The 24,890-nt window shown below is 56.6% G+C and overlaps 10 protein-coding genes across 10 annotated transcripts; 4 read left to right on the top strand and 6 right to left on the bottom strand.

The window, feature by feature from the left end:
* Nucleotides 1-710: 710 nt before the first annotated feature.
* On the top strand, nucleotides 711-3,335 carry EV422DRAFT_505448 (tRNA synthetases class I, catalytic domain-containing protein; the record flags this gene model as incomplete). The annotated part of the gene is made up of 2 exons (XM_053068489.1): nucleotides 711-2,962; nucleotides 3,035-3,335. The coding sequence occupies 2 exons, from the start codon at nucleotides 711-713 to the stop codon at nucleotides 3,333-3,335; spliced, it is 2,553 nt and encodes an 850-aa protein (XP_052926969.1).
* Nucleotides 3,336-4,139: 804 nt separating this feature from the next.
* EV422DRAFT_566334 (uncharacterized protein) lies at nucleotides 4,140-7,832 on the bottom strand (the record flags this gene model as incomplete). The annotated part of the gene is made up of 6 exons (XM_053072423.1): nucleotides 4,140-4,311; nucleotides 4,393-4,517; nucleotides 4,609-5,861; nucleotides 5,948-6,267; nucleotides 6,340-6,731; nucleotides 6,828-7,832. 6 exons carry the CDS (start codon nucleotides 7,830-7,832, stop codon nucleotides 4,140-4,142), a joined length of 3,267 nt encoding a protein of 1,088 aa, XP_052926968.1.
* Nucleotides 7,833-10,857: 3,025 nt separating this feature from the next.
* On the top strand, nucleotides 10,858-11,575 carry EV422DRAFT_550393 (uncharacterized protein; the record flags this gene model as incomplete). The annotated part of the gene is made up of 2 exons (XM_053071766.1): nucleotides 10,858-11,448; nucleotides 11,519-11,575. The coding sequence occupies 2 exons, from the start codon at nucleotides 10,858-10,860 to the stop codon at nucleotides 11,573-11,575; spliced, it is 648 nt and encodes a 215-aa protein (XP_052926967.1).
* A 61-nt stretch (nucleotides 11,576-11,636) lies between these two features.
* EV422DRAFT_408930 (uncharacterized protein) lies at nucleotides 11,637-12,615 on the bottom strand. Its single transcript, XM_053067013.1, has 2 exons — nucleotides 12,354-12,615; nucleotides 11,637-12,275 (listed from the first exon to the last, which is right to left on the bottom strand). Exons 1-2 carry the CDS (start codon nucleotides 12,471-12,473, stop codon nucleotides 11,787-11,789), a joined length of 609 nt encoding a protein of 202 aa, XP_052926966.1. The 5' UTR covers nucleotides 12,474-12,615; the 3' UTR covers nucleotides 11,637-11,786.
* A 142-nt stretch (nucleotides 12,616-12,757) lies between these two features.
* Nucleotides 12,758-14,626, bottom strand: EV422DRAFT_566332 (uncharacterized protein; the record flags this gene model as incomplete). The annotated part of the gene is made up of 1 exon (XM_053072422.1): nucleotides 12,758-14,626. The coding sequence occupies one exon, from the start codon at nucleotides 14,624-14,626 to the stop codon at nucleotides 12,758-12,760; it is 1,869 nt and encodes a 622-aa protein (XP_052926965.1).
* Nucleotides 14,627-15,202: 576 nt separating this feature from the next.
* Nucleotides 15,203-16,489, bottom strand: EV422DRAFT_505444 (uncharacterized protein; the record flags this gene model as incomplete). Its single annotated transcript, XM_053068488.1, has 5 exons — nucleotides 15,203-15,219; nucleotides 15,366-15,424; nucleotides 15,728-15,948; nucleotides 15,993-16,267; nucleotides 16,297-16,489. The coding sequence occupies 5 exons, from the start codon at nucleotides 16,487-16,489 to the stop codon at nucleotides 15,203-15,205; spliced, it is 765 nt and encodes a 254-aa protein (XP_052926964.1).
* A 739-nt stretch (nucleotides 16,490-17,228) lies between these two features.
* On the bottom strand, nucleotides 17,229-18,608 carry EV422DRAFT_566329 (acyltransferase 3; the record flags this gene model as incomplete). Its single annotated transcript, XM_053072421.1, has 2 exons — nucleotides 17,229-17,812; nucleotides 17,894-18,608. The coding sequence occupies 2 exons, from the start codon at nucleotides 18,606-18,608 to the stop codon at nucleotides 17,229-17,231; spliced, it is 1,299 nt and encodes a 432-aa protein (XP_052926963.1).
* A 656-nt stretch (nucleotides 18,609-19,264) lies between these two features.
* Nucleotides 19,265-21,511, top strand: EV422DRAFT_408844 (periplasmic binding protein-like I). Its single transcript, XM_053067012.1, has 8 exons — nucleotides 19,265-19,784; nucleotides 19,875-20,001; nucleotides 20,083-20,152; nucleotides 20,245-20,275; nucleotides 20,339-20,347; nucleotides 20,409-20,586; nucleotides 20,731-20,864; nucleotides 21,191-21,511. The coding sequence occupies exons 1-8, from the start codon at nucleotides 19,424-19,426 to the stop codon at nucleotides 21,295-21,297; spliced, it is 1,017 nt and encodes a 338-aa protein (XP_052926962.1). The 5' UTR covers nucleotides 19,265-19,423; the 3' UTR covers nucleotides 21,298-21,511.
* On the top strand, nucleotides 21,041-23,129 carry EV422DRAFT_408677 (uncharacterized protein). Its single transcript, XM_053067010.1, has 5 exons — nucleotides 21,041-21,607; nucleotides 21,702-21,914; nucleotides 21,987-22,486; nucleotides 22,575-22,721; nucleotides 22,785-23,129. Exons 1-5 carry the CDS (start codon nucleotides 21,413-21,415, stop codon nucleotides 23,041-23,043), a joined length of 1,314 nt encoding a protein of 437 aa, XP_052926961.1. The 5' UTR covers nucleotides 21,041-21,412; the 3' UTR covers nucleotides 23,044-23,129.
* EV422DRAFT_408756 (uncharacterized protein) lies at nucleotides 22,907-24,207 on the bottom strand. Its single transcript, XM_053067011.1, has one exon. The coding sequence runs from the start codon at nucleotides 24,111-24,113 to the stop codon at nucleotides 23,277-23,279; it is 837 nt and encodes a 278-aa protein (XP_052926960.1). The 5' UTR covers nucleotides 24,114-24,207; the 3' UTR covers nucleotides 22,907-23,276.
* Nucleotides 24,208-24,890: the final 683 nt, after the last annotated feature.

The raw sequence follows: 24,890 nt of genomic DNA, 5'->3' as shown, positions 1-24,890 counted from the left end.
CTAGTACACTGGGGGGTCGTCCTTGTCCAACAGCCCTCGGGGCCAAGTCAAGATGGCAAGGAACGCGGAGGATTGTTGTATGATGTTGCTTCCCGAACAGAGAGAGAGTCACAGGAAGGAGCCTCTTCTGTCGCTGAACACCCAATGCTGTCGTCTTCCGATGTTTATAGGTATGCTTAACGTCTTAACTCCCCATGGGCCAGTGCTTCTGGGACGCCCTCGTTCCCTGCCTATTGCTTGCCTATTGCTTCGGGCACAGCAGGAGTGGGAACATGGGGGGGGGGGGGAGCCACTTGGCGGAGATGAGTCACTGGCAGCGTGAGTCAGAGTGAGTCAGAGTGAGTCAGCGTGAGTCAGCGTGAGTCAAGGGGACTGTGCCACTCGCGCCCTCTCTCTCAGAGGGAGTCGGCGGAAGGACGCCCGTCGCCCGTGGGAACAACAACAACCACCCCCCTTTGCCAGCAATCCCCCCCCCTGCAGAGCGCTGCATGCTCCTCCTCACAAGAGACGCTGCCGCTGTATATACTCGTCGCTCTCTCACCGCTGCCACCAGCACCACCACTCTCGTCTCCCAAGCTCCATTCACTCGCTTGCACTCGACCGCCCGAGTCTTGGCTCAGTCTCCTGCCACCACACACTTGTCACACCGCACCTTGTTTGCGCTCGGCGAACTTGTCTTTCCCACAACAACCATCGACAAACGTACTATCATGTCCGCACCTCCAAAGGGAAATGCTGTCAAAGCAAAAGACCAGGGCTCGTTCGACATTGGTCTCAAAGATGTCGAGCATGGAAAGGTCGTCACTCGTTTCCCGCCAGAGCCTTCGGGTTACTTGCACATTGGTCACGCCAAAGCAGCGCTCCTCAACGACTACTTTGCCCGTCTTTACGACGGTCAGCTTATCGTGCGATTCGACGACACCAACCCCTCTAAGGAAAAGACAGAGTTCGAGGAGTCCATCAAGGAGGATCTCACCCTGCTGGGCATCAAGCCCGACAAGATCACCTACACCTCCGACAGCTTCGACCTTCTCTACAACTACGCCTTGCAGTTGATCCAGGAGGGAAAAGCGTATGTGGATGACACAGATGTGACCACCATGCGGACTGAGCGGATGGAGGGTATCGAGTCAAAGTGCCGCAACCAGTCGGTCGAGGAGAACCTGCGTCGCTTCGACGAGATGAAGAACGGCACCGAGTTTGGTCTCACCTGCGTGCTTCGGGCAAAGATCGACTACAAGAACAAGAACAAGGCCCTGCGCGACCCTGCTCTCTACAGGTGTAATGTCGAGGACCCTCACCACCGCACTGGCCGAAAGTGGAAGATCTACCCCATCTACGATTTCGCCTGCCCCGTCGTCGACTCCATTGAGGGCGTCACCCACGCGCTTCGTACGAACGAGTACAGGGACCGGAACCCGCAATACGAGTGGGTACTCAAAGCGCTCAACCTCCGCCAGGTCCATATATGGGATTTCAGTCGTTTGAACTTTGTTTACACCCTCCTGTCCAAGAGGAAGCTGACCTGGTTCGTCAACGAGGGCGTGGTGACGGGCTGGGACGACCCGCGCTTCCCCACCGTCCGCGGAATCCGTCGTCGTGGTATGACCATCGAGGCCCTGAGGCAGTACATCCTCATGCAGGGCGCGTCGCAGAAGAACCTGGAGTTGGAGTGGGACAAGATCTGGGCCCTGAACAAGAAGGTCATCGACCCCATCTCCCCGCGTCACACTGCCCTCAACCTGGACAAAATTACCCCCGTCAAAGTCGTGGGCGAGGACGTCCCCACAACGACCAAGAAGATGCCCAAGCACAAAAAGAACCCCGACGTCGGCGAAAAGATCACCACCTTCTCCGGCGAGCTCTACCTCGACTTTGACGACGCCAAGGAGCTCGTTGTCGGCGAGGAAGTCACCTTCATGGACTGGGGCAACGTCTTCATCGACGCCGTGCGCTGGTCCGGCGACAAATCCCACATCACCCAGGTCGACATCAAACTCAACCTCCAGGGAGACTTTAAGCTCACCAAGAAGAAACTCACCTGGCTCTCCCGCGCACAAGGCGGCGAGGACTCCACGCCCGTGAAAGCCACCCTCTTTGACTACGACTACCTGATCACCAAGAAAAAGCTCGAGGCCGACGACGAGGTCTCCCAGTTCGTCACGCCCGTGTCGGAGTTCAAGACAAACGTCCTCGGCGACGCTAACCTCCGCCACCTCAAGAAGGGCGAGACCCTCCAGCTCGAGCGCCGCGGCTACTACATCTGCGACGTCCCCTACGACGCATCCAAACCCGACGAACCGATCCACCTCATCGCGATTCCCGACGGTCGAACAGCGTCGATGGTCTCCAAAGCATCCGAGCCGAAAGACGCTACTGCAACCACTACCGCCGCCGGTGCCGCCACTGGTACTGAATCGAAAGGCGGTCGTGAACGCAAACAAGCCCGTGAAGCCAAAAAAGAGAAAAAAGCCTCCGCGGGCGCCGGCTCGGGTACATCAAAGATGTACAAAGTGAAACCGGTCTACTCGGACACCATCTCCATCGACCCCACCAAGATCAGCAAAATGTACACCGTCAAGAACGTCTACGGCGACAACATCGACGACGCCGTAACCACCGCCACCGAGAAAAACATCGCGAAACCAGTCACCGCCCTCCCCAACGACGACAAATTCCCCGCCCCCGAAAAACAATCCAAGCCCAAGAAGGAGAAACCCGTCTCGTCCACGCCCGCGGAAGGTTCCACCTCCCCCGCAACCCTCCTCTCGAAATTAGACATTGTAGTCGGCAAGATCGTCGACGTCAAACGACACCCGGACGCTGATTCGTTGTACGTTGAGCAGATCGATGTCGGGGAGGAGAAACCGAGGGAGATCATTTCGGGGCTTGTGAAGTTTATCCCGATGGAGGAGGTCAAGGGCGCGATGGTGCTTGTGTTGAAGAATTTGAAGCCTATCAGGTAAATGGCGACACAGATCCATATGGTGTTTGGCAGATCTGTTATTGACTTTTTTGGGATGTCTTGAATTAGCATGCGCGGCATAAAATCCTACGGCATGGTCCTCTGCGCCTCGTCCGCGGACCACACACAAGTCGAATTCCTCATCCCGCCCGCGGATTCCACCCCGGGCGACAAAGTCTACTTCGACACCCTCACCGACGGCACCGAGCCGCCCGAGGCGGTGCTGAACCCGAAGAAGAAGGTGTGGGAGGCCGTGCAGCCGGGGTTCAGGGTCAGCGACGACCTGGAGGCCGGGTGGGAGGGCAGGGTGTTTAGGACGAGCAAGGGCGTCGTGAGGGGGAAGAGTATCAAGGGCGCCGAGATCAAGTAGGCACTGGTTACGGATTTAGAACAGAGTGGTGGACACTCCCTCCCCCCGCATTTGCATGTAGATAGAATAGCATGGGAGCCATCCCTCCCCCCCCCCCCCCCCCCCCCACACCTTTTCTTTATTATCTGCAGAGGGGGCGTAATGTCTTCCGTACTTTCAGATGCGAACATAGAGGGGCTCTACTTTCTTTTTTCCATTCGGCACCTTCGGGTATCCGTCGGGGGATCATACATACCATGTACCCAGAGAGCTGGGCAGGAAGACCGGTGGTTTCATAACTTTGCGAGAAGAAGAAAAAAAAAAACGTCGGACGCGCGCTTCTCGCTCGGGAGACGCCCAACGATGGGACCACCGTCACTTCGAACATAAACACGAACCATAAACACGCGTTTTCGAACCTCTCCCCACATATATCCCCACCCATTACGCCCTAACTACAAGCATACGAAACAAGAAACAACAACAAGAAATTCCATACCCCAACGCCCCATCAGGACGTGATGCAACGAAAACCCATGCTCGTGACGGATGGGAGAGATGATGTCGGGGGGTGACCAAAAAAAGAATTCGGGGGGATAGGCGGTTGTGCGTGGTGTCGGGTTATGTGGGCATGTGGGGGAGGGGGGATGCGTATGTCACAACGGGCAGTCAGTGGGCACGGGTTGTGTTGTCGTTCCGTCCCCGGGGGTTATGTTGCCCGGGTATCCCACTCGGTCTTCGTATGCATGTGTGTGTATGGTTAATCCGAACTCGCCCAACCGTCCAGGTTTTTCACCCAGACAGCTGACCCGACGCGAACCCGCCTCAGCCCCCCGCCTGATGCCCAACAACAGCCACAGGCGGCACCAGCATCTGCGCACTCCTCCACGTCGCCGACCGCCACGTGTCGCGGCCAAGCACGGGGGGGTCGCGTCGGTGCAGCGCGATATCGATCATGTCGCGGACGTCGGCTTCTACTACCGGTTTTGTTAATACCCTAAAAAAATGTATATATATGTTAGTTGGGTGTGAGAAGGGATGTGGGGGGGTAAAGATTTTTGTGCTGCGAAACGCGTACCGATCGATCCCGGCATCATAGAACTCGTTCTGGTCTTCAATCATGGCGTTTCCAGTGACCCCGCACGCCCAGACGGAGATATCGTGTTCGCGGAGTTTCTTGATGCATTCTACGCCTGTCATAACCTAAAGAAATCAAGAGAAAAAAAAAGAGTAACACACACAAGTCAAATAGTGCCCACAATATTGATGAATTTGCAGGGTGGGGGGGACTCACCGGCATCTGATTATCCAAAAGCACGAGGTCATACATCTCCCCACCGGCCCTTTTGCGTTCGTCACACTTTGCAAACGCAATCGCGCCATCCTCCGCAATCTCCACCGAATGGCCCAGGCGCGTGATCAGGCGGCTCATCAACAGCCGGGTGATCTTATCGTCGTCCACGATCAGCACCGACGCCTTTGGTTTCGCGGTGGAGGAGGCGGAGGAGGATGTGAGGGATGAGAGGGGGATGCCCCCGATCACGTCGTTGGAGGTGCGGCGGGAAGGGGCGGCGGACATGGCGGGGGAGGCGGTGCCCGTGGAGGGGTGTGAGGAGGAGGGTTTGGACCGCAGGGAACGTTTGAGGAGGGTGGGCGCGGCGCGGTCGGTGGGTGTGGCGTGGGAGGAGGAGGAGGAGGCGTGGGAGACGCCGTTGGGGAGTTTGCCGTTCGGGGGAGGTGGACCACCAGTGCCGCCGTTGATCTCTTCCACAGGTTCGCTCTCGGGTGTGTTTTCCCCGCTCCTCGCGCTCGTTTCCAGATTATTGAGCAGCATCCCCGCGGCGCGTAACCTCTCATCCGCGGCCGTGCTCGTCCTCGCACCATCAGACGCACGGAAGATCCCATTCGTCGTAGCTGCTACACTCGGTCCCATCGTCTGTCCCGTCGCCGAATCCACCACCATATTTACCCGATTCAGCGACGGATGCGGCGGCCGCTGATCCTCCGACATTTTCTTGGCATATATTTTGGAGAAATCCCTCAGCGACTCCCTCAAGGCCGCGGCGTCCACATCCGTGTGCGGTATCGTCGACACGATAATGTCGATACTATCGTCCGAGCTCGCAAACCCGTCTTCCATATTCATGCCCTCGTTAATCTGCACATGTTTCTTGACAGGCGTGGCGGGCGTTAGTGAAGCATCCGAGCCGGAGCCCATCAGCATGGGTATATGCGCCATGGGGATATCATCAGCGGGGTGGTGGTGCTCGCTGCCGGGTGGAGAGTATTCGACCGAGTTGGTTTCGCGTTCATTGGTGAGGCCGAAGGGCATTTCGACCCAGAAGATACTGCCTTGTCCGCGGCGGGATTTGACGCCGAGTCGCCCGCCGGAGAGTTTGACGATGTGCCGGACGAGCGCGAGGCCTAGGCCTGTGCCTTTGCCGCCTTGTCGCCGGCCTTCGTCGGTTTGGACGTAGGGGGAGAAGAGTTTGTTGCCGACCATGTCTTGCTTCTTTATCCCGACACCTGTGTCCTGCACTTCCATACCTACGTATCGTGACAATAATTGGTTAGAATCTGTAAACTCACATCCTCACATCCCCAAGATTGAATTGAAACAACCACTAACTCACGTATAATAGCAGAAGTCTCCCCCTCATCCTCCAACGGCGCATCCACATCCAACACCTCAATCTGGCACTCCGACGGACTCCCCAACACCGGCGGCGATTCCTCCAACGACGTGGGTGGCGCTGATATCCCAGATCTGATGTCGGATGTCGGGAACAGCAATTTGGTGGTGACGGTGACGGACCCGCCTACGTTTGTGAACTTGCATGCGTTGGATACGAGGTTGGAGAGGACTTGCCGGAGCCGCATCTCGTCGCCGGTGATCACTTTGCGATTTTGGAGGTTGTCGATTTCTTCGTCCAGGTCAATGTTCAGTTTCAATCTGCGAATGGTACGAGTGCGTCGAGATATGAGCGAGACCAGACCATCTGCGTTTGATGCAAAAGACACCTACCCTCGGGTATTCGCCACGACCTTGGCACTAACAAGCAACGACCTAACCGTCTCATGGAAATCCAGCGGCGACTCTGCACAAATCAGCTTCCCACTTTGCATGCGCTCAAAATCCAACACATCATTAAGCACTTTCGCCATCATGCCCAGACTGCCCCTCAGGGCATTAACGACATCCATCTGCTCGCCTTCCACATTATCGAAACACCCTTCCCCAACGAGATTCTGCACGGCCAGCGATGCAGCGTTGAGGGGGACGCGGACCTCGTGGAAGATGTAGTTGACGAACCGGCGTTTGCTGTCGGCGGCTTTGTACTCGAGGTGCCGCGCGCGCTGGGTGGCGCGGTACTGCCGTTTGAGCTGGTCGCGCATGAGGAAGTTCTTTCGATCTAGCTGATTTGCCATTTGGGTGGCACCGGTTAGAGATTGGCCTTTGGGAAAGTCTTTCGCAATCGGGTGTGAATTGCTAAAACGGACAGGAGAACGTACCCTCTCATGGCAATATGACATGTAGTTGACAAAGATGCCGTAGATCACGTACACCGTTGCCGCACGCAGGTAGTAGATGCGCACAGGAACAATGACGGCGCATATCAGCGCCAAGAACGATATCACGACAGCACCTGACCACAGACGCGTTTGCCCCAACGCAAACAACGACGTCGTTACAAACGCAGCGGCGTAGAATATTGTCAGAGAGAAATCCTTTGCTCCGCACCCAGGCCCGCCAAACACGCCTGCGGTTTGATCGTGGTAGAATCCACAAGTTCTCATCTCGACGACCAGAATGGTTGGCCAGCAGAGCGTCATCAGGTAAAGCAGGATTTGCCACTTGATGGGGTGGGCTTGTGGTGCATTTGCTGCCACCGCGACGATAAGGAGCACCGTGATAACTGCAGTACATCCTGCCGCCCACTTGTTGTATGTGGTATATGGCTGCGGATTGACCACCGCCAGACTGAGGATCCACACCACCAGCGCAAACCCAGCCGCTAGAAGTGCTAGCGCTTTTCTTTGGTACCATCGTTCCTTCATGTAGGTGCGTTCCGTATCGTCTCCTTCGAACGAAAGGTTGAAGTATCTCCTCACGGCGATAATCGCTCTCGAGTTGGTGAATACTAACGACCGCGGGAACCCGCTCTCTCCGGTTGTCTGTGACCAAGCAGACTCTAACTCGTGGCCAGTCGTCTCCGTTTGTGTGTTGGTGGTCGTGCTATTCACGCTGAACGAGTGGGACCGGCTGTTCATTCCCAAGGGCTTTGAAGGTATGGCCAGGAACTCTGAGTCTACGATAATCTCTTCGGTCATGTTTCCGTCGTCAACTTCCTCCACCATCCCCTCTTTACGGTTCGCATCGGTAGCCCAGGAGCTGTCCGAAGATGCAGCGTCGCTCTGTGTTTCGGAAGGTGCGGAAGGCGCCAGGGCCTTCTTCGCGGCCCTCCAGTATTCCTGGAGGCGGTCTGTCGGACTGAAGCGGATCGTCTTTGAAGCCATTTATTTTCGCGACCACTGCGGTGGGAGTTGCGGAGGGTGTTCTTGTTCACGGGCCTGGCGGTGGGTGTGGTTTGTTCTGTGTGTTCTCTGAGGATAAGCGAGCAACGAGCGCCTGTTTCTTCCGTCCTCCGCGGAGCAGTTCTGTTCTGGAAGGCGTGCCTCGTTCGTAGAGCAGGGCCCCCAGCCCCACAGTCGCAGTCCCTGCTGTGGCTTTGTTGGGCGCAAGGTGCAGGCCCTAAACCCCTCTCTCTCTCTCTCTCTCTCTCTCTCCCTGGAGGAGTACTGTATACTAGTAGTAGTTGAACCCGAGAACAGAACGGCGGCGACGAGGCAATAAAAATAGGAGATCGGCGCGGGCTGGTGGGCGGCCTGGCTAGTCTCCTGTCTATTCATTGACCGGGGAACAACCGCAGCCGATCTTCAGTCCACAAACAGACACAAACGGTGACAAACCCTCCCTCACAGGCTCATTCAGCCTACAGGCCCGCGCTGGATCTATTTGAGGACCACGGGTGAAGCCTTGCCGCAGCAGCAGTGATGTCAGCGTCGTTGCTGTTGAAAATCTGTGACGGGCGATTCACCAAGAGCACCTTCCTCTGCGGAGTCTGTGACAGATGATCGGAGAGACGTTCTTCCGTTCGCTTTCGCGAATTGTCGGGCAAAGACGATGGAGAGGAGTGGGTGAATGAAACCAGGGCAAAGCACCGATGGGTGACACTGTATGTGCGTGCGGATAATTCGGGTCTTGAGACCCTCGCGAGTTTGCCAAGAGCTACTTGGCATGTTTGCCTGGCCCCCAGAATCTCCGCATTAAGGCTCCACGAATGAGAAGCTTGGCGCTCTTCATGCATGCGCTGGACAGAGATGAGTGCCCCGTTGCGCATGGCAATGATATACTACTGTACATGGCTCATAGAGTCTCCCTCAATCATCGACAGGTTCCCCCGATCTCGAGACACTTCTCGGGCATTCTCCCCCACCATTCGACTCATATAATGGAATCCCTGCACCATGGACCCTCATCCCAATGATTTACTTTGAAGAAGCCCCACAGTAAATCGCTCATGACGGCCTGATTGGGTACTTAATGACACCTGGCGAGAAACTGTAAACCTATTGCCAATATGATGGGCTTCTCCAAGGTACTGTAGGTACGTAGGGCAGTCACTGAGTACCGAACTTCCGACGCATGGAAATATGGAGGAAACGCGCTGTCAAAGTCCTGTCAATGCCTATTTTCAGATCTCAGCACCCTGAAGAACATACGGTTACTCTTAGACGGCGCTGTGCGGGCCCGCCTTCCAGCCTCTCAACCCACGCATCAAGCGTAATGCAGTATGCGGTCGTTACTGGCGTTGCGTGGCGGCATGCTGGCGTTTTTGGGGTTGGTAGTGCGGTTGAACCAGACTTTTGTCTCTACACCTGCATCTCCTTGCCAGCTACCAGGCGAACAAATCCCAATAAGTAGCCTGTGCAAGTCCAGCAGAAATGCCCTCACGTCCACCACCCCCTAGCAGCCCGCGCATCACCGCACCCTCCCCCGCAGCAACATCCGTCGCCTTCGCCAAAAAGCCGCACCACACCAAATCCAAACCGAAATCCCGCACCCCATCCGATGGCCCGCCCGTCCCCGCCAAGCACAACCTGGGCACCATCACGGAGCGGTCCGGCAAACTCAAACCGCCGGCGCTGAAGGTCAACATCGCAACGAAGCGGTTTGATAATAGCGTAGAGCATCAGCGGGCGTTGCAGGAGAAGATTGATCGGATGAATGGGGTTGAGGTACGTTTCGCTTCAGATTGAGACGACGCATATCGAGTACAGGACTCATCACACCCCATCCATCACAGCCCCGCCACGACACCAAACCCCTCCCCATCCCCCCACCCCAACTATTAGTAACGAACCCCTCCTTCGCGCGCGGCGCCCCCGCTGGCGCACTAGCGGCAGGCCTATCAGGCGTCACGGCGGCGCAGGTGGACGACAGCCTGCAGAGATGTGTGGAGGTGGCGGTGCGGACGCGGTCGAGTATCTCCGCGCATGGACGGCTGGGACAAGTTGTTGGGGAGGTCGTGGTATGTCCCGATGCGTGCTTTGCCCGTTGTTGGGTGATGGTGGTGGGTGGGTTTTTGATGGTGTCTCACTCGGACTTTTTCCCCGTGGTGAAAGGAAATGTACAATATGCGCAAAACAGACCTACTCCCTTACATGCGCGTTCCTCCCACGCAACCCACCACCGCCACCGCCACCTCCGCCCCCTCCCCAGACCCACAAACCCCCACCACCGCCTTCCTCACCCCAACGACCCTCGCCCACATCCCATCTCCCACATCCCCCACCCCACGGCCATCACTCCAAAAACCACTCACCCCCGTCGGCCGCGCCCTCTCAATTTTCTACGGGCGCACGGAAGCGCTGACGAACCGGTTGAGTCGGTATGGGAGAAGGAAAGTTGGGTTTGGACGGGCGCGGAAAGTGAGGGAGGGGGTGGAGGCGTGGGCGGAGAGTTGGCGGGATGTGGTGAGTGGTTCCTTTTTGAGGTTTAGTAGGGGGTTCGTGTGAGATGTGGGCGAGGCTTGTGGGGAGGGAGTAGGAGTGTGGAGTACTGACGTGTTTTTTTTGTTTCTTGGTCGCAGATGATACAGCTAACGTTGACGCTGGCGCGGGATGGTGCTGATGCTGCTGAGGTGGCGTCGGGGAAGGTGGCGAAACTTGCTGTGGCGACTGGGGCGCCTGACTGGGAAGGTAATGGGTTTGATAGAGTATCATGAACTACGCAGCAGTGGTGCTGACGCAGCTGGCATTCTGTAGAATTGACGTTGGATGACGCGCAAAAGCTGTTCATGCAAGGGGATAAATTCCTGCTTGGGTTCGGGGTGACCCGCTCCTACGACATTGCGTTCAAGCGGTACATGGTGTGCTACCCTCCTTATCGCCGAAGCTGCAGCGAACTGACCAAAGCGATGCTAATTCCCCGCTTCGCCCGCAGGCCGCCGCGCAACGCGGCTCCACGGACGCCATCCACATGGTCGGCGCAATGTTCGAGCACGGCCTCGGGCGCCCCATGGACATGGCCGCCGCCATCCGGTGGTACCAACAATCTGCCTCCCGCAACCACACCGACTCCCTCAGTGCCATGGGCCGCATCCACGAAACAGGCAAAGGCGTCCCGCAGGACCCCCGCACCGCCTACGAGCTCTACCTCCTCGCCGCCGAGGCCGGCCACGTCGATGCAATGTGCTGCGTCGCTTCCCTTCTCCAGCGCGTGCCTCAATCCTTAACCAACTACGACGCTGACGGATCACCCGCGGAGGCCGCCGTCGCGTGGTACCGTCTCGCCGCGCAACACGGCTCACCCCGCGGGCAAAACGCGCTCGGCAGCTGCTATTATCGGGGCTTGGGAGGCGTCGAGAGGGATTATGGCAACGCGGTGGTGTGGTTTCGGCGGGCGGCGGAGAGCGGGGATCCGGCTGCGCATAATAATTTGGGGATATGTTATGAGGAGGGGGTGGGGGTTGCGAGGGATGTGGTGATGGCGAAGACGTTGTATAAGTTGGCAGCGGCGGGGGGCCATGCGGGGGCGACGAATAATTTGGGGTATTTGGCGTTGGTTGAGGTGAGTGGTTCTTTTTTTGTTGTTTTCCGGATATCTTGACGAATTCTTCATCACACCCGCTCGTCGACAGAAAAACTTCATGGAAGCAATCCACCAGTTTCATCTCGCAATCACATTGGGCAGGTGAGGCACTTCTTCCTCTTGTGCACCCCAGGACTTCGTAGCTGACGATCCCTTTTGTTCAACCCACCAGCGTCGACGCAGCCTACAACCTCGCAACCCTCTACGAATCCGGCTGCTCCGACGCCTCCGGCCGCGTGCTCCCAAAAGACACTTCCATGGCCGTGCGGTACTACAAAGAAGCCGCCGACAAGGTATTCCCTTCCTCCCCAACCCCCCTAACCCCCCTGCGCCAATAACCCACCTAAAACCCTCAATAGAACCACACAAAGGCCCAACTCCGCCTTGCCCGCATCTACACCACCCACCCCCCACCCCTCCAAAACCACCCCGCCGCAATAGCCTACCTCACCCGCGCCGCCGCCGCCCCATCCACCGATCTCCCGTCCCACGACATCTCCCAGTCCCCAGGTGGTCAAGGCGACGCCAACGCGCAGAACATGCTCGGTGAATTGCTCGAGTTGGGGTGGACGGGGACCGAGGCGCCTGACGGGGTTGGGGCCAAGAGCGTTCAGTCGGATGGGGATGGGGATGGGGATGGGGATGGGGAACAGCAGCAAGTAGGAGATTACGCGGGCGCAGCAACATGGTACCGCAAAGCGATGCGGCAGGGCCATGCGCGGGCGACATACAATCTTGCGGCGTTGTATGAGGTTGGGAGCGGGGTGGGGAAGGATGTTGAGAAGGCCTTGCGGTTGTATAAGGAGGTAGGTTTGTTCGTGTTGCTTGTAGAGTTGAAGAGGAGTGTGGATGCTGATACTTGCGCTTTTTCTTTTTTGAAATATGGTGTAGGCGGAGCAGCGGGGATGTAAAGAGGCGAGGGAACGGCTGGATATTTTGTCGGAGCTTGGCATCTCGCCGCGGGCACGGCCTGTGTAAGCCGAGATGCGAGGATTTTCTGCCATTGCATCTGCCTATTTGCTCGTTCACCGAGTCAACGCATTGCCAAGTACATAGATGAACACGAATGTACTAATCGTCCTAGTCGCGAACCTCCCCCTCGAAATCATGTAGCGTGCTTGCGCGCGCTAACAATCGCTCAGGCGTTGCCGTGGCAATATGTGACATGTTGGAGATATCTCTGTACAAGAAAGACAAAGAGGAGACTATGTACAGAGGGCCAAAAGTCTGAACTACAGAAATAGAGCGTCTCTCTAATGCTAAATGCCAGATCTATCCACATACGTCCCTACCGTGGCTCATCCAACCCCAGCGCAACCTTCACCCTCTCCGGCACAGGAATCTGCGCCCTCTTCCTCTCCAAATCCCTCTCATTCATCCCCCTAAACTGCTCCGTAACCTTCCTCGCCGTCGGATCACTCTTCTCACTCAAATACATGCTCTGGTACAGCCGCGGCGCGTACCGCGTGACAGGGTCGGAAGTCCAATGTCCCGCCGGGTTGGGCTGCACGCAGTAATGTTCAGCAAACGCCATCCACTCGGACGTGCGGCGCGCAAACCCGCGCTCCAGCTCGACCAGCGCGGTGTCGTGGGTGGTGATGAACAAGTGCGCGGCGTACACGGCGTCAAGGCTGGTGTGGAACCCGCGGTTGATGCCGAGGCCCTGTGGCCAGAACGGGTTTTGGAAGGCGTCGCCGATGGGGAGGACGACCGCGGTTGGATGGGTGGGGTCATCGGCGGGGCTGAGGAATTTGAGGGATTGCATCGTCATGGCTTTTGCGGAAAAGTCGAAGAGCTGCACGCCGTGTTGTGCGCAGAAGGGCGCGTCGGGGGGCACGCCGACCGAGGAGGCCGTGTGACGGGCGAATGAGCGGAGTTGGGTGATGTCGACGTTGGTGGGTGATAGGACGTCGTGGACGGTGCCTTCGTTGTTGCGCAGGACGCCGGCTTCATGTAGGGATGCTCGTTTGACGGTGATGACGAGGAAATGGGTCTTAAGACCCCGCATGTACTCCATGTTCTCGATGCCGACACCGAGTTTCTCCAGTTTGCCGAGCGGGCCGGTACGCCACTCGGCTTGAGCGCGGGAACCGACGAACTCGGGGAGTTGGAGTTCAGGGGCGCGGCTCTTCGATTTGGCGTCCGTGGCTTGCGGGGAGAACTCGAGGTTGACGACCATCCCGATCGCTTCGGCGAAGCGCACGTACTTGCGGTCGAAGCCGAGATTGCGGAGCAGCCGGGAGGATTCGCCTTCGGCTACAAGTAAGGCGTCGAATTCGTGTTTTACGGCATGCGAGGGTATCGTATGTACAGCCGCCGCGCGGGTGATGACGCCGTCTTGTGAGCTCGCACGTTCGACAAAGTCTACTTTCGATCGCTTCTCGGCGCCGTCGAGGTTGGCTTCAGAGTGGCGGAAGGCCAGCTCCGCCGGGGTATCCTCCTCGCTCATCTCTTCCTTTTCATTAGCGTCCGCACTCTCGTTGCCGGTGGAATCCACGGCAACGGCATTGTTCTTGCTCTTGACGATCGCCTTTGCCTCTGCGGCGGGTAACGACCACCCTGTCCACGCCGTCGGAGCATCGACTCCAGAAATGGGCTCGATCAAGCCACAAAGGCCCTGATCATACTGCACCCGGACGCCCAGCAGCAGCGCCGTCTTCAACAGGACAAGTTGAATCTGCTTGGTCTCCAGGTGTAGATGTCCATGCGGCTGGAAGGCAGGCATGTACTGCGACAACCCCAAGCTCGTCAGATCCTGGATGATCGTCTTCCACGTCTTGATGATATTGTGGCGACTGAACTGGGATCGCAGCTCCAGCACTGTGACGTGGTAGCCCTGAAGCGCGCATTCCACCGCTGACCGGAGCCCGCAAGGCCCGGCACCGCTGATGAGTATGCGGCCGGTAGGCGAGGATTCCTCGCGGAGGGTAGCGGTGGCAGCGAGTTTGCCGTCGATGGCGGTGAACAAGCCTTTTTGGCGGTACGGCAGGATGGGGAGAAGAGCGGCTTTGAGGGCGGTGTAGAGAGCTAGCCCTTGGGAGGAGGTGACGTTGGCGGCGGCCACCATGGCATCGAACGTTTGTGTTGTGTCGGCGACGTCGACGGCATCCATCCAAGCGAGAAAGTGGTCGCGGGGGGACATCTGTGGTATCGTCATTGTGCAAATGGATGGATGTGGTAGAAAGGTCCTTGAAGAAGCACACAGATGCGGAACTGCCTTGCTGCGAAAAGGGAGCATTGCCACCCGTTTCGCATTTATACCTTTTTCGAACAATGATATCCTGGAAAACTGTCTGCAACGTTCCTTGGTCGGAAATCCGATGTGCCAAGCATTTGCCAAGCAGTTACTGTAATTCAACGGGGACGCGCGGCGTCTTCAAAAGCTCCAACGCGCTTGTACGTACGCATGTGGAACACTCACATCGGATGTTCCTCGGGCAGTGTTATTTCGACCTGAAAGCCTCTCGTCGTATGGTCCGTAGTACTGTACGTTCCAATGAACGAGGTTGAAGGCCAATTTTTATTCATGGTCCAAAGGTTCGCCAAGAAACAAACCGCAAAGGGAGTACCTATACGCGCGCAGAGTCCAGCGCGCGCGATGTCGTCTTTGCCGGTCCCTCATCGCAGGGGGACGCAGGTGAAGCGACAAAGCCCACTTGGTTTGGTTTGCCTGTTCGATTCCTATGTGCCTCGAGGCTAAATGCCGAAGTCAAGGCGGCAATATCCTACACGTTCAAGCTTCAACAGGGTCTGATCCCCCGTACCAGTATGGAAATGATGCAATATACTGTAGATACATGGATCAAACACCCAACCTCCCTTTGTCCCTGAAGCGTCTCCCCATCCTCACAGATCCTTTTTTATCCCAGCTTCTCGTCTCTCCCTCTTGTCCTTACCTGTCGGGTCGAAGCGGACTTTGATGTCTTTCAGACACAGACACCACCAAAGGGAAACCCTATCATCAGAAGTAGACTATGGGTGAAAACTATATTGTGACAGAGTACGGCTCAATCGAGTATGACCAACTTCGACAACGTGGCTATACGGAAGTTTGGCACTTTACAGCGACGTGGTGTCCGAAGTACAAATGTCGACCCACGGGGCTGCTGATGGATAGCTGTGTCGACGGCCCTTGTGACTTCTTACCGCCTATGAGTATCATATCATGGTTCGTTCCCCCGTATCTTCATGGCCATGGGAGAACAGAAACAATGTCTGACCCGATTGATTCCGGCGAATCTCCAATTTTCCTACATACTCCACAGCCACGTCGACCAGGAACTCTTCCTTGATGCCCTGAACCAGTTCCCTAGCCATATTGGCATCCACCGGAACCCCTTTGTAGGCTATGGGATGAGGGTCCACAGAGAACTGCTTCAAGGACTCCATAGTGCCTTTGAACATCTCTGATTTTCCGTTCTCCGGCGGGCCAAACCACGTCTCCATCACATCGTTCAGATCCTCTTTCTCAGCCGCTACCTGTGCCCATTCGATTGCCTTGTGTAGCGGCAGTTTAGATGGACTTCCTCCAGCTGGCATCCGAAGACAACGCCTTTGGATTGACCCTTGCGCGGTCCGTAGCCGTACTTCATCGACGCCGTTTTGTCTTCGGATGTCAGCTGGAGGAAGTCCATCTTCACCTCCCAATCGATGTTGATGGCAATCTGTCGCCGGAGCGCGGATCGTGCCTGCGCATCGAGGGTAGCGTTCAGTTGTCTGTTGTCGTTCTTCAGGTCTTCGTTGTCGTTCTTCAGGTCTTCAATGTCACTCGTAGCTTTCAACAGCTTCTCCTCCAGCTCTTGTATACGGAGTTCTAACTGCTCGCACCGGTCTTGATTGTCGGATTGTCGAACACAACGTCGAGGAAGTTGGCGTAATCGTCCACTCCGGCTTGGTCGAGACTCTCCGCACGCTGCCAGAGTTTATTTAACTTTGCCTTCAGCGGCTCTTCCGCCTCGTCCGCTAACTTGCGTTTGTTGTTCTGCAGCCACTTTCGCTGAGCTCGTAAATGACGAGACATGATGTCTTTTTTTCTTGCTCCCAGTGGACGAGGTGACGGCCCTGTGGGAACTTTGTGGGGGGATATGAGGGCTTTTGTGTGTTTGTCGAGAGTTTGTCTCGCCAACCAGCCAAGCTGCCGCGGCGATCGTCTTCGCTGTCGGCGAGCGGAGTTTGAAAGTGACGAGGGACGAGATCCAGGCGCGTTCCTTCACGAGCGCGGCGGTCTTACTGAAGAATCAGTCTATTCTGAACAAACACAAGGACCTTTTGAAATTTGTTTGTCAGAGACTGGTAGAAACCAAACAGAGCAACAGATCAAACACTATAGCAATCATGACATCTACGGCTAGACAGATCAAGGGAGTCGAGCACATTAAGGAAGGGCTCCTCGCGGGCAAGTCCCCTGCTGAGGCCAATCCCTATCTGGTGAACCCCAACTCGACGGTAGACCTCCCTGCGTGGGTGACGCGCAAGACCGCCTACCGCGTGCCCAGTCTTACTTCCGACCCCGTCCCTGACCATCGCGGTGAGGATCCGGTGGACAACGCCAGGTACGAGGGTCCCGTCTCCACAGGAGGCGCTGTTGAGGAGCTCATCCAGGGAGACGCGACAGGAGCCCATGGTGGTCAGGAGCGCACGACTCTCATCGAAATCCCATCAACCATCCTGAATGACGCCGAGCACCAAAGGGCCCAGGAACAGACGCAATTGACTTCGGAGTCTGGGATCAATCCCCAGTCTGAAGCGTCTCCCCATCCTCACAGATCCTTCTTTATCCCAGCTTCCCGTCTCTCCCTCTTGTCCTTACCTACCGTAAGTCCCGTCAACGCTTTATCAATGGGTCCAACAACCACCTGATTGAACCCCCACGACACCGTTAACGAAATAACAGAGGCGGCGACCCACACAATCATCACCGGGAGGTACGACGGCGGTCCCTCCGCCTTCCCGTGCGCGGCGATGACTATACCCCCGACAATGGGACTGTGCAGGAGATAGCTGGTGAATGATTGCCGCGCGATCCATGAGAACCCACCCCGAGTGGCGATGACGTCGAATCGGCTTTGCCATGCGGGGGCGAGGTCGAAGAGGGTGTCGAGGATGTGGTAGGCGAAACCGCAGAATTGCGGGAGGAGGAGGACGAAGAGCCATTCGTTGTAGTGGTATCCGAAATGCTGCATCAGCTTTTCGCTGACGGGCGGGGACATGAGGAGCGCGTAAGGCACCCACATGAAGTTGGAGGTGTTGGTCTGTGGGTGGGATCGGCGATCGTCCCAGTTAATGTACAACAGCATACCGAGGACGAAGGGAAGCGAGCGGAACAGGATGCTCGAGTAGAGTCCTAGAACGCCAAACATACAGTCAAGAGGCTTCATGTAGGCTGTCCACTCTGACGGACTTAGGACCAGGAGATCTGACATACTCATCGTCGCCATGTCCATAAGGCTCTTGAAGAGGGCCGTGTCCATGAACGTGTTGCAGAAATAACGCATCGCCGTTGAAGCGACGATGATCATCGCAATGTACCTCGATCGAGGCCTGATTCCGCTCTTCAGGACCAGCTTTTGTAGCAGGGGAAGAGCGAACGGTGCTAGGAGGTAGCACTGAAAGTCGACGGCTGTACTCCACAGCATCGAGTTCATGGCCGTGCTTGCGGGATAGAGATTCGTCGTGAATGTCAGATCACGCAGCACGGCACTCATCTCCACATGCTTTGGGTTCTCTGCCGCCCTCAGAAGCATTGTTAAAAGCGAGGTGCTCAGCAGCGTCGGATACAATCGCAGCAATCGGTGCTTGTAGAACTCCCTCTTGCTGAATCTAGGTCCGTCCATAGACTGCGCTCGAAGCAAAGCCCGACAAGCGAGGAACCCGCTCAAGAACAAGAAAACCTCCACGCCGAGCATGCCATAGTTGAATACGTAATGTGCCGGCGACGACTGCTTAGGGAACCATTTCTTAAACGCTTCCTGGTCCTTAAACACCGAGCCTCCAAATGTCATCGCGTGCGTCGCTATTATGGCGAGGTGCCCCAGGGCGAGAGTGATATCGATAAGGCCCGACGGTAATGCCCTCCGCTGCGGTATTTGCACATCGCTTCGTGTGCGGGTCTTAAGCTGGGTTTCCCTTCCGACGGCCATCTTGCACTGTTTACGCCGACGGAGAAGGAGAATTATTGGTGCCGGACTTACGACCATTGCCGTCCTTTATATGTATGTGGCAGGACACAAATCACCCATCGCCATCAGCTCACCTCGCGCGCACCCGACGGGTTTTCGGACGCGGGAAGTCCGATCTTTTTACATAAGCACACAAGTCACATGACTCGACCAATGCAGATTCGACAGCGTGTGAATTGGAACTCCGCTCGGCGATGAAGTTTAACATTGATTGAGTTTCCTCCTGACCTGTAAAGTAGCCAATGGACACGTTGGCGCCCAAACTAACAAAGACGCCCCGACGGCGGACTATGCTTCCTCTCTGTTTTCACCGTCCCATCGAAGTTTCCGCATCCATCCTACAAACTCTTTCAGGAAGTTCCGTCCGGCCCCGAAAACTCCAAAAGACCCGCTCACTCAAAACTAGATCCCAGCCCCGCGCCGGTCGATATCCGACTGAAAGAAGTGCAAGGCATTGACCACATTATTAGCTCCAGTGACTCGTTTTTCATTTCCGGTCTCAGGAGGCAACCCCTGAAAACCGCCCCCGTAACCGATCGAATCCACGACTCACTGTTCCGATCAAACCTGAATACTTCATCGAAAACCCTCTAATTTGGCTTCAGTCTTACGCCCGCCGTTGCCGTTTTCTGCGGTTTTGCCTCAACTGTTATCCTTCCGAACGGTTTTCTGTTCTCTCAGCCAGGTTTGCCGTTGTTCGAGTATACGTACCATTCTGCTCAACACACGACAGGCTCGCGGGATAGCTAGAGGTGGAGGAGGCTCTCAATGAAGCTATGCGACATCCTAGCCACTTCCGCTCGTCATGCGCTCCGATCTTCACCGCCCTCCTCCTCACCGTCCTCCTCTCACCACCACCAACACGATGCGCGACCGTCAGCACGCCACCACCCAACGCGACAGTGCTCAAGCTCGGGGTGATATTGCCCTTCACCAACGTGCACTTCGTGGACCCGCTGAACTACTCGAATGCGTACTTCGAGACGATGCAACTGGCGATCGATATGATCTCCGCTACGTCGCTCCTGCCTGCCGACGCGTATATACAGCTTGATCCGAGGGACTCGCAGGATATGGTGCGGGAGGGGATGAGCAATGCGTTGGATTTGGCGAAGGATGGGGCGATTGGGCTTGTAGGTCGGTTTTGCGCGGTGGGGACAGTCACTCCCTGCGGGAGATTTGGGACGCCCATCGGCTGACTTTCTTTTCTTCCCTCGTTGCCGACAGGCGACATAACATCCGGCGTAACAATCGGCCCCGCGCTCGCAACTGGCTACCTCCAGATCCCGATATGCGGGTCAACAGCGACCGCCAGCGATTTCGACAATAAGGAAAAGTACCCATTTTTCTTCAGGTGCGCTCTGTCAGGCCCCGCTTTTCCATGCAGCCCGACCACACAAGCTATAACTATTATCCACACTCGTTTTGCTCATAGGACGATTCCCTCCGACCAGATGCATGCAACGGCGTTCCTGCGCATCTTCCAGTACTATAACTGGGCGCAGGTTAGGCTTAACCTTGTTTTTTTTCGGTTGGACACCTTAGCCAAAAGCCACGTTTGTGCTCACATTCACCCGTTTCCTCGTGTCATTGCTAGACAGCCATGATGTATGACAACTCTGATTATGGTATGTCTCCGCCTCTTGACACCCCTTCTCCGCCACGTCACTAACACCTCTTCTCCACCGCAGCCAAAGGCAGTAAGTCCCCCTCCCCACCTGATTTTCTCCCACTCTCAGATCACTCACCGCTCCCACGCAGTCGTAACGATGTTCTCCGCCCTAGCCGCTGCCAACGACATCCGGGTGCTCAGCATCGAGCAGTACTACCCGAAATACTACCGACCAGCGATCAAGTCGATTGCGGAGAGCAAGGCGAGGATTATTATATGGGTTGGGAATCGGGAGGATGATTTGGTGGATATTTTGCCGGTCGCGAGGTGTGTGGGTGGCGAGGATGTGTGGTGGCGTGCATGCGGCCCGGGGGATGCCGTTTGGGAAGACTCACGGGGGAGACGATGAGGACAATTCACCGAACTGTACCCTGATATCCTCTTCCGTTTTGCCCCTACTCGCAACTCTAGGGACGCCGGACTGCTCGCCCGAGAATACGTATGGCTAGCGGTCGAAGCGGCGTTATGGGCGCCGGCGCAGATGGAGCCGCCGGACTATCACCTGTTGGACGGGTTCATTGTGAGCGGTTCAGGTGTGTGCTTATGTCTGCGTGTTCGGTGGACTTCACGAGCCATGTTTCTTTGACAGTGATTTGATGCTATTCATCCCTCTCCCAGTGGAAGGCGATGGCCCACTGTACGAGCAGGTCCTGCAGATGTAGGTTACTTGGGTTTCGTAAGCGCTATCACCTGTCGCCTGCCCCACTCAAGCCCCAACATCTCACCTCATCTCATCCCATTCCGCAGGTTCACCGACCGCAACATGGGCACCCCCTACATCCAATCCATGTAAGCCTCCCTCCTCTCCCTCCCGCTTTCCCCCATACTCACCGACCCCCCTCGCCACATTTACCCCCACTCACTCCCATAGGTTCGTCTACGACTGTATCTGGGCCTTCGCGCACATCTGGCGCTCCCTCCTGGACTCCCAAACCCCTCTCTCCTCAATCGCAGCCGGAAACTACTCCAAGAACCTGACGGCGTTGCTGGGAAGCGTAGAAGGGTTCCTGGGCGCGACGGGGCCGGTGTTTTTTGATTCGGAGACGCTCTCGAGGGATGGGTAGGGTTTCCTCGTTTATCATTTCACGTTGCGATGAGTGTGGGAGCTGGACTGATATCATCTTGTTGGGGCAGGACGTATCAGGTGTCGAACATGCGAGACGGGACCGCTACCGTGCTCGGCAACGGGACGGTGAGAGATACGACGTTGGTGCTGCAGACACAGGCTACGTTCCGGGACGGGACGCATAACGTTCCTGCTGACGCTCCGGGTACGTATTCATTCAACATCTCCCATCTCCCCATCTCCCATCCTCCGCATCTCCCATACCCCCCCTCATGTTCTCTCACCTCCCCGCACAGCACCCCCCTGCGAAACCTACATCTCAACCATGTCCCCCTTCATGACGGTCCTGCACTCCCGCGTCGCCTTCCAAGTCTCCCAATCGGGCGCGATGTTCACCCTAGTGGCGCTCGGCACGCTGCTGGTATCGCTGTTAATTGCGTTCTGGTTTAGTGTGAGGCTGCAGTTTCGGGATAAGGTTAGGGCAAAATGGCCGTCGAGGGTGAGGAAGGAGCTTGTTCGCGGGAATTTGGTACGTCGAAACAACAGGGCAGAGGGGTGGAAGGGGGTCGTTGTGGGTTGTTGATCTTTGTTCCCCAACCAGACCAACTACCTCTCCCTCCTGTTCGTCGCCGTGGAAACCGTCCAACTCTGCGAATTCGCTTTCCACGTCATCCCGCAATGGGACACCGTCGCGCGCGGAGCCACCTTCCTCGCGGGCAACTTCAGCGTCGCATGGACGTTCTGGGTGTTCGGTTCCGCTATCCTCCTCTGGAACATCTTCACCCTGCTCATCCTCTCCAACATCGCTCAGCGGATAAACCAGAGTTCCATCGGTCATATTCTGTTGTACCCCGCTGAGGCGTTGTTGCCGTTGTTGGGGACGGTGGGCTATGTGCCTGCGACGACGACCCTGTTGGCGCCGTTGGGGTGCAGGTATACGCCTGCGGTGGCAAGGATGAGCGCGTTGTGCGAGGTGGAGTGTTGGACGAGTGCGAGGCATTGGTCCATGAGTATTATCGGCGCCGTCTTGATCGACTTGTTTGTGCCGATGAATTTGGTGACGAGGGTGGTGTGGCAGGATATTGGCAAGAATGAGATCAAGTACGTCTGTGCATGCTGGTGGTGAGATGTGAAGGGATCCGTTGTCAAACGGGCGTTCATCCGACATGCCGCATTCTTTTGCTTTCAGATGGGACGGACTCTTCTTCGCCACCGACCACCTCATCAAGTTCCTACTCGTTCTCTGGCAAGCCTTCCTCCAAGACTCCAACAAAACACTCTATCTCGGCGGCATCTTCGTCGTCAACCTCCTCTTCGCCATCGGCGTATTCCTCACGTACGTCTCCCCCTCCTGTCCCCTCTCCTCCCCTCCCCTTTCACTAACCCCTATCTCCTCCAGTAAGCCCTGCAACGTCCCCTGGATGCCCCTCTACCGCTCCCTCGCCTCCCTGCTCGCCTCCTGGGTAGCCTTGATCGGCTGGATCTTCGCCGGCATGTCGCTTAACCCGGACTATGTGGTCCCCATCACGATCGCGGGGTGGGTGGTGATTATTGTGGGCGGGTTGTATGTGAGCCATCGGATGTACCCGGCGAAGTTTATCAAGGAACGACGGCGGACTATTGGCGCGATCTTCAAGCTTTTTAGGGCTTTCAAGTAATGTGCAAGGGGAAGCGATGGGGAATCTTGGAGCTTTAGGATTCATGCTGATGGTTTGAGTTTGGGTAGTGCCGCGAAATCAGGCTCGCATTCGTCGGTAAGGAGTCAATCCGCATCACGGCGGTCCTCACTCTACAAAGGCAACTCGCGCAACGCGTTGGATAATATCCTCTTCAACGAGGTATGTAAAAAAAAAACACACACACACATAATCCAACCCTCCATGCCCATATCTCACCCTTCCCTCGCAACCCCAGAACCTCCGCCGCCTCCTCCTCGAATACACCCTCCTCCACCCACCCAGCACGCACCCCACACTCCAGAAATCCCTCGTGGTCTGCAAACCCCTGCTCCAAACCCTCTCGCAGCTCGCCGACGGCGACTACTCGACCTTCCGGCGGTTACTAGACCACACGGTATCCGACGTCGTGAAAGAGACAGGCGAACTGCGGCCGGATCTTGTGGCGGAGGCGGGGGATTTGAGCGCGAGCGATCAGGCGCTATGGTGTCCGGCGGGTGCGGGTGCGGGTGTTGGGCCGCAGGGGGTTGTGGGGACGGGGGAGTGGGGTGAGGCGGGGATTGATTCGGTCGAGAGTGGGGAGAGTGGGGAGTCGGGGTTGACGGAGTCTTTTGTCGAGGGGGAGGGGGAGGGGGCGATACCCATACCGCCGCCAGGGGAGGGTGTGGATGGGTGGTTAGAAAAAGGGGGTAGTGGACCGTTGTACGGGTCTGCCCCGCAAGGGGGAATAGGGAGGAGGCTGTCGGCGGCGTTACCGACGATATCATCGTCTTCGGTGTCGTCGGGGGGTATGTTGGGGCCGCCGGCGTCGGGGATGTTGGGGCAAAGACGGGTGTCGTTGCCGAGGAGTGCGTTGGTTGTGCCCGCGACGAGGGACGAGATGATACCGAGGAGTGGGATGAGTCCGAAGGAGAGGCATACGCATTTTGCGGTTGATTAGATTCGGAACCGGGGGGATGAGTGGGGCGAGGGGGAAGGGGACGCTGCCATGCAGATGTATATATAGTGAGGGATTTATACCTGTGAGTCGGAGTAATACGGACATTGGACATGTGATGACTATGTGCCCCAATTCCACCTCTTCCAGCATTCAGACTGAACAACCTGTTTCTCTCACCGCGGAAGAGAAAGAGAGGTTACGGACATCGCGACAGTTTCGGACAACGCGTAGCGGGAGAAATGCCACACGTCGCGTTTCCAGGTCTGCTTCCCTTCAAGCTCAAGTCTGTATAGCAATGCATGCTTTGCGGGTTGGATAGGCACAAAAACATCGTCGGACCACAAGGAACAGGAAAGCCCACCGGCCACAGTTTCGCGTTTCCTGGTAAATTGCAGTCGAAATGTGGATGGTCCCCACCCTTCTCTCAAATGATTGATTTGTATCCTGCCGAGACTGCGGGCACTGTACGGGACCTGCGGGCGTTGTCGTCGAAACTACAGCCGGAGTCTGCAAGGCGCGGATGGCAGGGGAGAGTAGGCGGCGTCCGTTTGAGGCAATAGAGTAGTGCGGTGCGGCGGCGGATGCTGAGGCTGGGATATCCCAAGACCCTTCGTTAGCTGGACCGTCCCTAGACAACTGGGCGGACTCGACGCGGTTTTCGACGCGTTGTTGGAAGGGATGTCCGAAGTGAGACCACACCAGCAGTCCGGTCTGACCCAGGTAAATGGTTTCTGTGAATGCTATGGTTTCCCAACAAAGTCGTTCATCATGCGTCCCCCGAATCCATGTACACAGAGATTTGCTTTCCGTGTGAAACCGGTGTTTTCTACTGAGGCAGGACAGCGGCAGTCGGAACCAGCAACGCGTCCGAACTGAACATGAATTAAGA

The sequence above is a fragment of the Fimicolochytrium jonesii genome (assembly GCF_025526975.1).
Source record: "Fimicolochytrium jonesii strain JEL569 chromosome Unknown EV422scaffold_7, whole genome shotgun sequence".
Classification (NCBI taxonomy): Eukaryota; Fungi; Chytridiomycota; class Chytridiomycetes; order Spizellomycetales; family Powellomycetaceae; genus Fimicolochytrium; species Fimicolochytrium jonesii.
This window is presented reverse-complemented; position numbering and strand designations above follow the sequence as displayed.

Excerpts from the sequence above, each read along its gene's own strand:
- EV422DRAFT_408930 (XM_053067013.1), bottom strand. The coding sequence starts at position 12,473 with ATGGCAGAAAATCCTCGCATCTCGGCTTACACAGGCCGTGCCCGCGGC. Across the intron at positions 12,276-12,353 it reads CCCGCTGCTCCGCCTACACC|CTCCTTATACAACCGCAAGG; the intron begins ATATTTCAAAAA and ends GAACAAACCTAC.
- EV422DRAFT_408844 (XM_053067012.1), top strand. The coding sequence starts at position 19,424 with ATGCGACATCCTAGCCACTTCCGCTCGTCATGCGCTCCGATCTTCACC. Across the intron at positions 19,785-19,874 it reads TGGGGCGATTGGGCTTGTAG|GCGACATAACATCCGGCGTA; the intron begins GTCGGTTTTGCG and ends CGTTGCCGACAG. Across the intron at positions 20,153-20,244 it reads AGTACTATAACTGGGCGCAG|ACAGCCATGATGTATGACAA; the intron begins GTTAGGCTTAAC and ends TGTCATTGCTAG.
- EV422DRAFT_408677 (XM_053067010.1), top strand. The coding sequence starts at position 21,413 with ATGAGTGTGGGAGCTGGACTGATATCATCTTGTTGGGGCAGGACGTAT. Across the intron at positions 21,915-21,986 it reads AGCTTGTTCGCGGGAATTTG|ACCAACTACCTCTCCCTCCT; the intron begins GTACGTCGAAAC and ends TTCCCCAACCAG. Across the intron at positions 22,722-22,784 it reads GCCATCGGCGTATTCCTCAC|TAAGCCCTGCAACGTCCCCT; the intron begins GTACGTCTCCCC and ends TATCTCCTCCAG.
- EV422DRAFT_408756 (XM_053067011.1), bottom strand. The coding sequence starts at position 24,113 with ATGTCCAATGTCCGTATTACTCCGACTCACAGGTATAAATCCCTCACT.